The sequence below is a fragment of the Amblyraja radiata genome, chromosome 22 (assembly GCF_010909765.2).
Source record: "Amblyraja radiata isolate CabotCenter1 chromosome 22, sAmbRad1.1.pri, whole genome shotgun sequence".
Classification (NCBI taxonomy): Eukaryota; Metazoa; Chordata; class Chondrichthyes; order Rajiformes; family Rajidae; genus Amblyraja; species Amblyraja radiata.
Window position 1 is genome coordinate 36,731,020 of NC_045977.1, and position 12,325 is coordinate 36,743,344.

The 12,325-nt window shown below is 40.7% G+C and overlaps 1 protein-coding gene across 1 annotated transcript; it reads left to right on the forward strand.

Moving 5' to 3' along the window:
- Nucleotides 1-704: 704 nt before the first annotated feature.
- Nucleotides 705-10,013, forward strand: rnf151 (ring finger protein 151). Its single transcript, XM_033040233.1, has 5 exons — nucleotides 705-734; nucleotides 3,197-3,342; nucleotides 3,812-3,908; nucleotides 5,654-6,044; nucleotides 9,676-10,013. Exons 1-5 carry the CDS (start codon nucleotides 705-707, stop codon nucleotides 9,966-9,968), a joined length of 957 nt encoding a protein of 318 aa, XP_032896124.1. The 3' UTR covers nucleotides 9,969-10,013.
- The last annotated feature ends 2,312 nt before the right edge of the window (nucleotides 10,014-12,325 follow it).

The following is a 12,325-nucleotide window of genomic DNA, read 5'->3' on the forward strand; positions in this document are numbered from 1 at the left end:
TTTTTCAGACATTTATTGGACCACCTCACCTGTCCCATTTCTGGATATATGGCAAGAAAACACTCGACTTCTCGTTTACTTAAACACTAATGCACGCTTCACCAACAAAACAAATCAAATGTTTGACCATTCAACCAGGACGGCCATATAATAGATTTTGTAACACATAATCTTAAAGGTTAAGTTCTAGTGTGGGAACATGAAAATGGTGATTGCCATAAACTACTTTGATGTCAGAGCTGGCATGATTAGTGGTGAATTGTCTAGTTTTTCCATCACGTGCCAAAGAACAAAAAACAAATTTTAAGCACAACACTGTTATAAAAATATATGTGGTGTGCCATTCACTGCAGTACGTTTCCAGCACAGTCGGTCATAGTTCAGTGCATTCACCACAGCCCAGTGCAATTCAGCTCTTTAGAACACAATTACATCCATCATTATCAGTTCTCTGCACTCCATGGGTTTCTATGTTGTTCATTTATTTTTACTGGACAGAACCCATCAGTAGACCGTGTTCAAGTGTGCAGAGAAAGAGGATTCCTGCTTTTATTAGAGGGATTTTGGCAGGCAACCAGGCCTTGCAGCGAGTCAAACGGGCCACCGCATGTATGATTGGAAGTTGGGTCGTGAAGACTTTATCAGGCAGAAAACAGAATACACTTTTTAACCAGTTGAAAAACAGTACTTGAGTTTGTAGCAGAATGGAAAGCACTGTCGAACAGGAACAACAGGTGAGGGGTAGTAATGTTTACTATCAATGTAAAGAACGCTATTGACACTTTGCATGAAGCTACACATATTTGCATATATGAATCATTTATGTTTGTAATGTTTCTTAATTGAACTGTCGAACAAAGTCTTTTTTTTGCGTCCATAGTCAATTCTAACTTTTTGACGCTTTGGAGGAGCCGACTGGTATATAAAGGGGAATTGTCACCTGTCTCTTTACTGGCATCCGTGGCAATATGTGCTTTTTGAGAATAGATTGTACTATGTATTTGCACAACGTTCTTTCTCATGCGGTTCGCGTTCTGAGTCGCCCCCTTTCTCCCATCTTTCTGTTTTTTCACCATCAATTCTTGCCCACCCTTCGCCCCTTAACATCGTTATTATCACAGCCTTCTTCCTCAAGAGTTTTATCCCTCTCAATGTTACTTTCCCCAGTGTTCTTCAATTTAATTTTGATGGGAGATGACTGTAATACAAGGGGATGTTTCAAAGACGTGGAGGTTTCATCTATTTATTTAGGGTAATACTTGAAGTAACCCTTCATAAATACTGCATTATCGATATAAAAAGTGTTTTTAACTTAGTTGTTACATTTTTTCTTCTTAGAGCTACAAATTTTCAGGTACCTTTTTAATTGTCATTTTTTCGTTTATTTTTAAACTGCAAATTAAAAGTGAAGTGTACATGGAGTTCCAGTGATTTAATGTATATACTTTAGCCTAGGTTTTTGTGAAAGATTCTTAATGAAATTAATTAACGAATTATTCTTAATCAAATATTTGATAAGACTGGAGACGAGTCGACTTGGTGAAACACAAAATGGACATCAGTGTGCAACTTGTTGGTGAAAAAATGCCTTGATCTGTCATTGTGGACAATGTGTTCCAACACTTTGCTGGGAGGAGTGGTTAGAAATTATTTGGGTTTGCCCCTTTTTAAGTGGAATACTGAAGCATTTTCTATATTGTGTAGATGTCAGTTTTGTAACAATACTGAAACAACTTGGCTGGAGAGCAAGTCTCAGTGCCACAACTAGTATGTTGATTGGTCCCATGCTCTTTGCTCTCCATAGCTCTCAGCTATTTCTCGATATAATATGGAGTGAATTCTTCCACTTCTTGCATATGGCGTACACAGCCTAAAGTTGTAGATCAAGGGCAGGACATCCAGGCCAGGACAGCATCGGTTACTGGGTGGATGGCTTTGATGCCCCCAGGGAAAAGCCTCAGTGGACAGTCATTCACGATGTGTTTGATGGTCTGGTCCGGATGCCCACAGTCGCAAGCAGGGCTGTCTGTCATCCCCCACTTATGCACGTAATGGGCTGTTCTTGCATGGAGGGTGTGGATTCTGTTCAGGGGGTTAGCCATTGCTTGCGATGGAGGTCAAACCCCTGTGGTTTCACTGTCAGGTCTGTGGCATATTTCCAGGCTCTGCTCCACTCAGTCTTGGAGTCAAAGCCTTCCAGGGATTTAACGGAAGGCAAGAAGGGTTTGCGGGACTTCAGGCGGATAGTTCAAGTCAGCATGGATGGGAAGGTCAGGGTTGGAGTGAATTGAATTGAATGAAGTCTCATTTCTATAAATGGGGTGAATTTTGGGCGGAGGCTGAATTCGATCTACTTGGCAGTTCTGGTTGAACATGGTTGCCTTTGTGTGCTGTTGAGCGTGGCAATGTTCTTGTAGCTTCCTCCTGTCAGCTGATATATGCCTACATCGAGACTAGAGAGATTTGATATAATGTCCTGGTTGTGAATTCCCTTGTCCCTGTCTACAGCATGGTGTTTAATCCTCTTTATTCCTATGCTGCAGCTTCACTCGATTGGAACTTCATTTTGGGTATAGCTGGTGCTGCTTCCACCATGCTCTTCTGCAGTTATTAATGTAAGATTGATCCTTTTGTAATGGCAATGAGAGATATACCAAACCTTGATTTTACAGATATGTTATTGCTGTTGTTTCAATGTCTTGGATGCTTAGTTTGTATTATTAGATTTATTCAGAATCTAACCTATGAACACAAATGAACTTGGCGCCAAGATTTCTGCTTGCTTTTTAGTTTTTGTTTTGAAACTTCTGACTTTTGTATTTTAATCTCCAGTATAAGGTCTGAAGAACAGTCCCGACCCAAAAGTCACCTATCTGTGTTCTCTAGGGATGCTGCCTGACCTGCTATGTGACTCCAGCACTTTGTCTTTTTTTAAAATCTTAACCAGCATCTGCAGTTCCTTGTTTCAATATTCTTTTTTTTTCTGTACCCATCTTTCGAATCCTGAAGCATCTGTGGAGCGAGAAATAGACTTCCAGTACTGAGCTTTCTATTGAGAAGTCATTGACTGTAAAATACACACAAGACTGTTTTTGCCTCGTGTTCTGTCTGATGGGGAAACTTTCAGCAACATTTTCTGTTTCAATTATTGGATTTGCAATCTTTACATTTTGGCTTTCCCATTTGTTTTAATTAGGATTCTGGCTACGATGTAGAACTATTTGTAAATGCCCCAGACCCTGAATTCATCTGCACTGTCTGTCATGGTGTGTTCAAAGGTCCTGTGGAACTCTGTTGCCAACATGTCTTCTGCAAAAGTTGCATTTCAAATTGGCTTGCAAGGTAAAAACTCTTTGATAATAACTTCAAAACTATTTCAGGAATTAAATGGTAATGGTTTTACATATCTGGGGATATAGAAAATCTATAGTTTTATTGGACTTTAGTTAGGCCACTTTGGAGTATTGCATGGCCTTCTGGTTGCCCCTACACAGGAAGGATGTGGAGAAGAGGTTTACCGGAAAGCTGCCTGGATTAGAGGCAATTAGCAACAAGGAGAGGTCGGACAGACTTGGATTGTTTTCTATAAACAAAGTTTGAGGGAAGATCAGATAGAAGTATATAAAATTAATGGATAGGTGATGTTTCGGATCGGGACCCTTCTTCAGATCTGAAACGTCACCTATCCATTTTCGCCAGAGATGCTGCCTGGCCTGCTGAGTTACTCCAGCATTTTGTTTATCCCAACATCAGTGATTTTTATTACATTATAAGCTTGTATCCTGGTGCTAAATGTGAAATTATCTTCCAGGAAGCAGCAATGTCCATATTGCAGGAAAAAGGTGAAGGGTGCGACTCGATCTGTGATACCTATGATCCACAACTTGCTTGGACAATTGATAATGAAGGTAAATTTTAGCTGTTGAAATTGTCCCAATTTCAGGGTGATTACGTGTAGAGTGTTGGAGTAAAAAGGTGTACTTAGTCCTCAAATACTGAGGTTTGGCATACTCTGTAATGGAAAGATGCTACAATTCATGAGGGGTATGTGGGGAAAAAGGGAGTGAAAAATAAAATTGGTAGATCATTAGATTTCCTTCATCAATGTTCAGTATGTGCAATAGTATTTGGGAACACTCTTAGTATAAAGTAGAAAACTGCCAACCACAAGAATCAATTTGGAGAATTTTCTCAAGAAAGAGGGAGCCCATTTGTTTCTTGATGAACAAGAATCTCTCTACTTCTGCCTTCAAAATATTTTAAAGTTCGTGCTTCCACTCCTTTGATGAAAAGAACTTCATCCACTCGAGTGACAAGAAAGAGATTGGTCTCTTAAATAGGTGACGGCCAAATTCTAAATGTTGTCACTGGAAAGTTTCACCTCTACCTCCATCCTCTGAAAATGCCTCCAGATTATGTGTGTGTGAATCAAATCCCTTGCTGTTTTGAAGTCCTGATGGACACAAGCCTAGCTTAACCAACCTTGTAAGATGACATATCCATACTCTGTATTAGTCTGGTAAACTTCCTTTGAATTGCTTCCAACATGTTAAATCTTTTTAAGGAAATCAGTCATGTGCCCTCGTTATGGTCTTGCTAAATTCCTACCTGTCATTTTGATTTTCCCAAGTTCCATCCACTTCCTATTTCTGAGCTGTTATTTGGATCTTCTGTAATGAGACTAATTCAAAATGCTTATTCAATTCACCTCCTCTCCTCCCTATTTTCCATTATGAGTTTCCTCTGTCTTGCTTTCTGGAACTTATGGTGCCTGGCACGTCCTCCTGACTATACAACTTTTTTTTTGTTTTGCCTCTGTCATTTAGTATCTGCATGTTTCATGACTGAAATCATCTCCCAGCCCAGAGCAGATTTCCTGAACCCAAACTCTACACAAACACACAATCTTCTGGATACTTGCTCTTTTTCCAGTGGAGAATGGAGTCAATAGCCCTGGTGCCAACTTGCCCACTACCAGCACTATCTTCTTCCTTGCTCCCACTCTTGAATAGTTTTCTGTTCCATGGTTCCATGGTTCCATTGGCTCATCCACACAATGTAACTTGCTTTTATCTGAAAGAGACTTTAATCCATTGGATAATTGCCAAAGCTCAATTGCAAACACGTGTAGGAAGGAACTGCACATGCTGGTTTATACCGAAGATGGACACACAGTGTTGGAGAAACTCAGCGGGTCAGGAAGCATTTCTGGAGAGGGATGGGTGACGTTTCGGGTTGGAAACCCTCTTCAGACTTCTTCAGTCTGAAGAAAGGTTCCGACACGAAACGTCACCCAACTTTTTTCTCCAGAGATGTTCTGAGACCCACTGAGTTACTCCAGCACTTTGCGTCTCTCAATTGTACTCATACTCTCATGGCCACGAACTAAATCAAGGATCATATAATTGGCGCCAAAATATGGCAACTCGCGCGTGTATGAGCAAGGCAAAAATAAATTTGCTGTGTAGTGCATATGTGACAATGAAGAACCATTGTTCTTATCTTAACACCTACGGAACAAAACAAAATTCCTGGGTTGACCTTAGAAAGGTCTGGATATGTGCTATAGTTTCTGGATTCCTCAATTTGAGAAAAATCTCTAATTTCTCTTATGTTTCTATGTATGCTAAGTGCTCCTTTCTCTATCATGTAGTGTGACAAAAAAATCCACGGTTGCCGGCACACCTTTCCACTGGAGCAACAGGAAAGCCACAAAGCAGCTTGTGAATACAGGATGGTGAGCTGCAGGTACGAGGGCTGTGCGGCTGAAATGTTTCACAAGGACATTACTGCCCATGAAAAGGCTTGTGAACACTGGAGCCAGCCGTGCAGGATGGGATGTGGGGTCCAACTCGCCCGGAATCAGTTGGAGGAACACAACTGTTACAAGGACACAAAGAGAAAGTACAAGGAGAGGATCACCGTGCTCAAAAGGCGCTTGAGCTGTATGCACCGTCGTCTGAAGCTAGTTGAAGGAAGTGCGCGGCGTTTGACTGCAGGCAATCACCTGCAGTATTTGGAGTCCTATGTCTGTGGAGATGCTGGTGAGTAATCTCGCAGAATAGATTGGACTCGAGAATATAGTTACAAAACAGGCACAAGGATAGAGTTTTTAATGTTTGTGTATAAATGCCTGAAAATTTAAACTATCGCATCTTCTAAAATAATCCTTTCTTCCAAATGTTTTTTTATCTGCAAGAGCTTGGATCATTGGATAATGGGGTAATGGACAATGGCTAATGATCCATTGGATGAAGAGCTTGAAGCATTGGATATTTGCCAAGACTCAATGGCAACTCCTGGCCACTATATGAAAGATCCTATCTTGGCATCTTCTGGACAAAACAAAATTCCTGGCTTGAAATTTTCTAAAAAAAAATCTTGTGATTCTTTTTAACGAAAAAAATGGTGGAAAAGATGTGAAGAGGCAGTATCACTCAAATGTTTTTTTTCTCCACTTAATCTGGTGGCAATGTATTTGTATTTGACCACCAGATTAAGTGAAGAAGAGTCTCGATCCAAAGCATCACCCTTTCCTTCTATCCAGAGGTGCTGCCTGTCCGGCTGAGTTACTCCAGCATTTTGTGTCTATCTTCGATGTAAACCAGCATCTGCAGTTCCTTCCTACACATTTGCACTCATTGAATGGGAAAGATGTAATGCCTAGCATTTAGCTTTGCGGTTCTTAAACCCTCAGTGGCTTGGAAATTTCTGTCCCGTAATGGAGCATATCTCAGACTTATTACTAGTAGCTGCAGAATTGCTATATTAGAATGGGATTCACTAACGAGAGGGCCTGAAAATAATTTGAATGGTTTGGGTTACAAAGATGTGCTGATTTTTATGTTTGCGATGTCTAATCTACTGCAATTGAAGAAGGTCAATCACTACCTGCATTGGGAAATAAATCAGTAAATGGTTCTCAAATCCCATAAGTGATCTTTATAACAAAAACGTGACTGAAATCAAACAGCAAACCTGGTAGCTTATAAGCCAGTATCAGGATAAATGCCCATTAAGGCTGCTCATTTGCTTATCGCAAATTTGGCTAATGGTCTTCAGGTAAGTGAATGTAGCGCTCCAACCCAATTTTTTTACCCAAAATAATCTACATTTATTCTTGGGCATGCAAGGAACTGCACATGCTGATTTTAAAACAAAAATAGACACAATGCTGGTGTAACTCAGTGGGTCAAGCAGCATCTCTGAAAAACACAGACAGGTGATGTTTCAGGTCATGACTCTATCTGACTGAGGTAGTGCATTCAGAGGAGGGGAGGTTGGAGTGGAGAAGTCAAGATGGTTGATGTTTTGCCAGCAGTTGGGGAAAAAAAGAGAATGAAAAGGTCCAGAGGCTGGCAGTTGCTACAAGATTCTTTTGCAGAGTAGCAAAGGACAACTGATTTACTATTTCCAAATACATCAGGCTTGCTCACTAAGCCCAGGATAGCCCAAGAAGACGAAGGAAATTATTGTTGACTTCAGGAAGAACAGAGGGGGCAGACATACCCCCATCCATATAAATGGGACTGAGGTGGAGCGCGTCTCCAACTACAAATTCCTCGGGGTACACATCTCGGAGGATCTGTCCTGGTCCCTCAATACCACCAAACTGATCAAAAAGGCGCAGCAGCGCCTTTACTTCCTGAGGAGGCTCAAGAAAGCTCACCTGTCCCCCCAGATCCTGACCAACTTTTACCGTTGTACCATCGAAAGCATCCTGACCACCTGCTTCACGGTATGGTACAGCAGTTGCACCGCAGCGGATAGGAAGGCACTACAACGGGTGGTGAAAACCGCTCAGCACATCATCGGTGCCCCGCTCCCTGCCATGGATGCCCTCCACCGAAAACGGTGTCTGAGACGGGCCAGGAAGATCATCAAGGACCCCTCTCACCCTAACCATGGACTGTTTGCCCTCCTCCCATCAGGGAGGCGGTACAGGAGCCTCAGGTCTCGAACAAGCAGGATGAGGAACAGCTTTTTCAACAACACACTTACATTGCTGAACTCGGAGTCCTGTCGCTAGATATCTTTGGTCTCACCATCCACATTGTTAACCAGTACTCTTCTTACTCTAATGTATGCTTGTTCTGTATTTTTTATTTTATTTTTTAAAATTATTCCTATCTTGCACTATGACTATGACCAGACGCTAAACTGCATTTCGTTGTACCTATACTTGTATCTGTGCAATGACAATAAAGTTGAATTGAATTGATAAAGGCGTCAGCAACGCATCTAATGCCTTGGAAGACTGTGAAAAATGCAGATCAGTACCCTTGAAACTCTATTTCTGCCTTAGTAAAGGCAGATGAGCCACCAACAGATGATGGTGAGTTGGGAAGGGGCGATCATTGATTTGTTGCTTCCAATTCACCTTAATAGAATCTAGTGCGTTTATTTTTGCTGTATGATTTTGTTTTGTGTGACTCTTATTAAAGACGTACGTGGGGGTGGAGGAGGCGGCAGGTGTAAAATTATAATAAATGAGAAGCTGTAATTAAACTATTCCTCCTACTGAACCACACATTTTTTTGAATGTTTAACCATTAAAAATTCATTGTTAATTTGAAAGCCATTATTGGATTGCTTCTGAAGTTGTGAACTGTGAAATACTTCCAAGGACAACTTGGAAGCAGTGTATTCTGACATTAAGTTTATGAAAGCTGCTAAGTGCAAACTGTATAATAGCAAAGTGCAAAATATATTTAAGTGTAAATGTGTAGGTTATATTCTTTTTTGGCAATCCTGCTTTATTATATTTTAGTGCTGCATGGAAGTATTGGATTGAGCAAATGCCGATGGGAAAGGGCATAAATACTCATGAGGCGGAGTGAAGTAATCATTTTAGATTGAATTAAGACAAACTTGTCTGTTTTTAAAAATATTTTTATTAGAAGCAAACACATATAAACATTTCATGTATATCAGTCGTACATTGTTAATATTATCAATTGTGGATTGGTTCTGCTTCTAGTTTTTTTTTTAATGATAGGAAGTAAGAGAGAAAGAGGAAAAAAAACACAAATGTCAAGATAAAAAAAAGAATGGAATGGTTTACTAATAATACATCTTTGGAGATCGGTTCGTGGATTATAAAGTATAACTTTTCATCTAATCCTGAGTTCAAGCTTCGGTTAGGTTGTCTGGTTTAACTATCATCTAACTGAAATGTACCTGAGCACTGTAAACGAAGGGTCCCAACCCGAACATCACCCATCCCTTTTCTCTAGAGATGCTGCCATACCCGCTGTGCACTTTGTGTCCATCTTTGGTTTAAACCAGTATCTGCAGTTCTTTATTTCTACATTGTGCACGGTATTAACTGCAATTTTTCATCTCCAATGCAATTGAGTTTTAAAAATTTGGGAACCATTTGTACAAACTAGTACAATTAATACAAGCTTAAGATTGTACGCACTCTCTTTCCACTCTCCCCCAGATGAGAGAGGCTACTACCTTGGGTACTTTTCTGTTGATCAGACAACAACTTGAATTTTCAGTTTTTGCTGATTTTTGTTGTGCAATTCAGAGCAGCAAAGAATATGCAAATCATTTTGAAAATATTTTAAATTAATTTGCAGTTACTTTAAGGTCCAATGTGTTGCCAATTTGAACCAACGCTTTGCCTATGTTGTGAAGAACGTCCAAGTTTGTTTTTTGTCCCACCAGGCGAAGTGGAAAGCATCAATGATGGTGAGATGGATGAAGCAACACCAAGCCATACAGTTGAGGACAGCATTTACATCAGGTCTAGTTCCAGCACTGATCAAGAACCCAGTCTATATGGATGCCGTCCTGGTTCCCAGCCATCCCATTTGTATTTTGAAACAGATGATATAAATGAGAACACTGCTTCACAGCTTGCCATTACTTCAATTGGCCAAAGTGCTGCCGTCAGAAGGAGGCACAGGCCTTGGATGTTGCATTCATTGAGGTACTCTATTTACAATGGATTCATTTGACAATAGGTGCATGAGTAGGCCATTCAGCCCTTCGAGCCAGCACTGCCATTCTATGTGATCATGTGACCACAATCAGTACCCTGTTCCTGCCTTCTCCCCATATCCCCTGACTCTGCTATCTTTAAGAGCCCTACCTAGCTCTCCATTTGGAATCTGGATTTATACATATTTTTTTCTCATTGACTGACTGTTTGGTTCTGGTATACTGGTATCTGTTCATCATCAGTTGTTCATAAATAAGTGAAATAACATTGTTATGTGCTATTAATGTTACCAGGGGTAAACAGGAAGAAAAATGTTGGAATCCCTGCTCTAGCAGTTAGTCTCTTGTGGTACAGTTCTGGTCTCCTCAGGAACTTCAGTGTGGTGTTTACCCTCCACCACTGGGGCATGTGCTAGATGGGGTAGGCAGATAAAGTGGTTCAGGAGCTGTTGTTCCCCTTCCATGATTTAATGCTGGGCTCCTCCTGTGCGCAGTTCTCAATGCCATCCTGAATGCTCCTCCACTTTGAGCATTCGCAGACTTTAACTTTGCACGAATCGGTAACAATGTTTGCATTTTCACGGAGCCTTTGAGATCTTTTTGTCATTTCCTTTGTCAACCTGGTCATCTCTTGCTGTGCCGGAGTTCTCAATAATGTTGGTTTGGAAAGTGTAGCATCAAGCATGTGAATGACGTGGCCTGCCTGTTGGGAGCTGACCAAGTTTAAGGAGGACTGGGATTAATTTGGAGATACAGCATTGAAACGGGGTCCTTCGGCCCACCGAGTCTATGCTGACCATCGATCACCTGTTCACATCAGTTCTATGTTGTCCCATTTTCTCATCCACTCCCTACACATTATTGGTAATTTAGAGGCCAATTAATCAAACCCACATATATGTGGGAGGAAATCTAACCCGTCACAGGGAGAAAATGCTAACTCCTTGCAGACAGCGACCAAGGTCATGATTGAACCCAGTTCTCTGGGTAACATTTCAGGTCGGGACCCTTCTTCAGAAAGACTATCCTGGCCACACACTCATCTCCCTGCTACCTTCAGGTAGAAGGTACAGGAGCCTGAAGACTGCAACGACCAGGTTCAGGAATAGGTACTTCCCCACAGCCATCAGGCTATTAAACCTGGCTCGGACAAAACTCTGAACATTAATAACCCATTATTCTGTTATTTTGCACTTTATCAGTTTATTTATTCATGTGTTTTGTAGTCAATGCCTATTATGTTCTGTGTGCTGAAGCAAAGCAAGAGTTTCATTGTCCTATACAGGGACACATGACAATAAACTTGAACTTGAACTATGTACATATTTTTTTACCATTGAAAAATTAGCGAATGTTAGGAAAGAACTTTACCTGCTTTATGGGGATTTTGAGATTCAATAAAATACGATCAGCATTATTGAAAAGATCAGATATTCTCACTTTCTCAGGCTCTTTACCAAGAATCTAAGTATTTACACTTTGATACAATTATGAATGCACTTTATCCCATTTAAAATAAAATCTACCACCTGACAGGTACATTGATTTTGTCTATAAGCTAGAACTTCAAAAGAAATCCATTACCCATATCTTTCTTTAGACGGCGGAAGTTCTATTGGAAACGAAATAAGCCAAAAATTGGATTTTTGCCAAGACGACAGCAAACCCATCCACGCTGATAGAACTGTGCTCTGCTCTGGTGGGATCATCAGAAAGATGTGAAACTACCTCCACTTGATGACTGTTTCAATGAGATCATCGTTTTCTGACTTCTGTAATTTAACACGAGTGATATATTTGAAACTTTTGACCCAAGTTTATGTTAAAGAATTAAAAGCAAACCCAGCACTTTTTGGACTCAAGGTTTCAGTACCCTCAGTCTCTCGTCTTTGTTTTGAAAATTTATGGTTTCGCTTGAAACATGTTCCTCTTTTGAGATTAAATTTCACTTTCGGTGCAGTGCAGGATATGCTGAATAATGCTTTTTATTAATCTGAACTGTGCCTTGTACTACGCCACATGTCCATGATGCCTATTGACCAGACGGTCGTAAGATTCTTGCAGTGTCCTGGGATTGAGGAATAATCTTTTATCATTTACCTGGCTGAAAAATGGGTTTGTGTAGGAAGGAACCGCAGATGCTGGTTTCCAATGAAGATAAGACACAAAATGCTGGGGTAACTCAGCGGGACAGGCAGCATCTCTGGAGAGAAGGAATGGGTCTCGACTCAAAACATCACCTATTCCTGCTCTCCAGAGATGCTGCCTGTCCCGCTGAGTTATACCAGCATTTTGTGAAAAATTTGTTTAGGCAGTATATCTAGTTTAGTAAAAAAAATAATCTGTTGGAGGAAATCAACAGGTCAGGCACCAT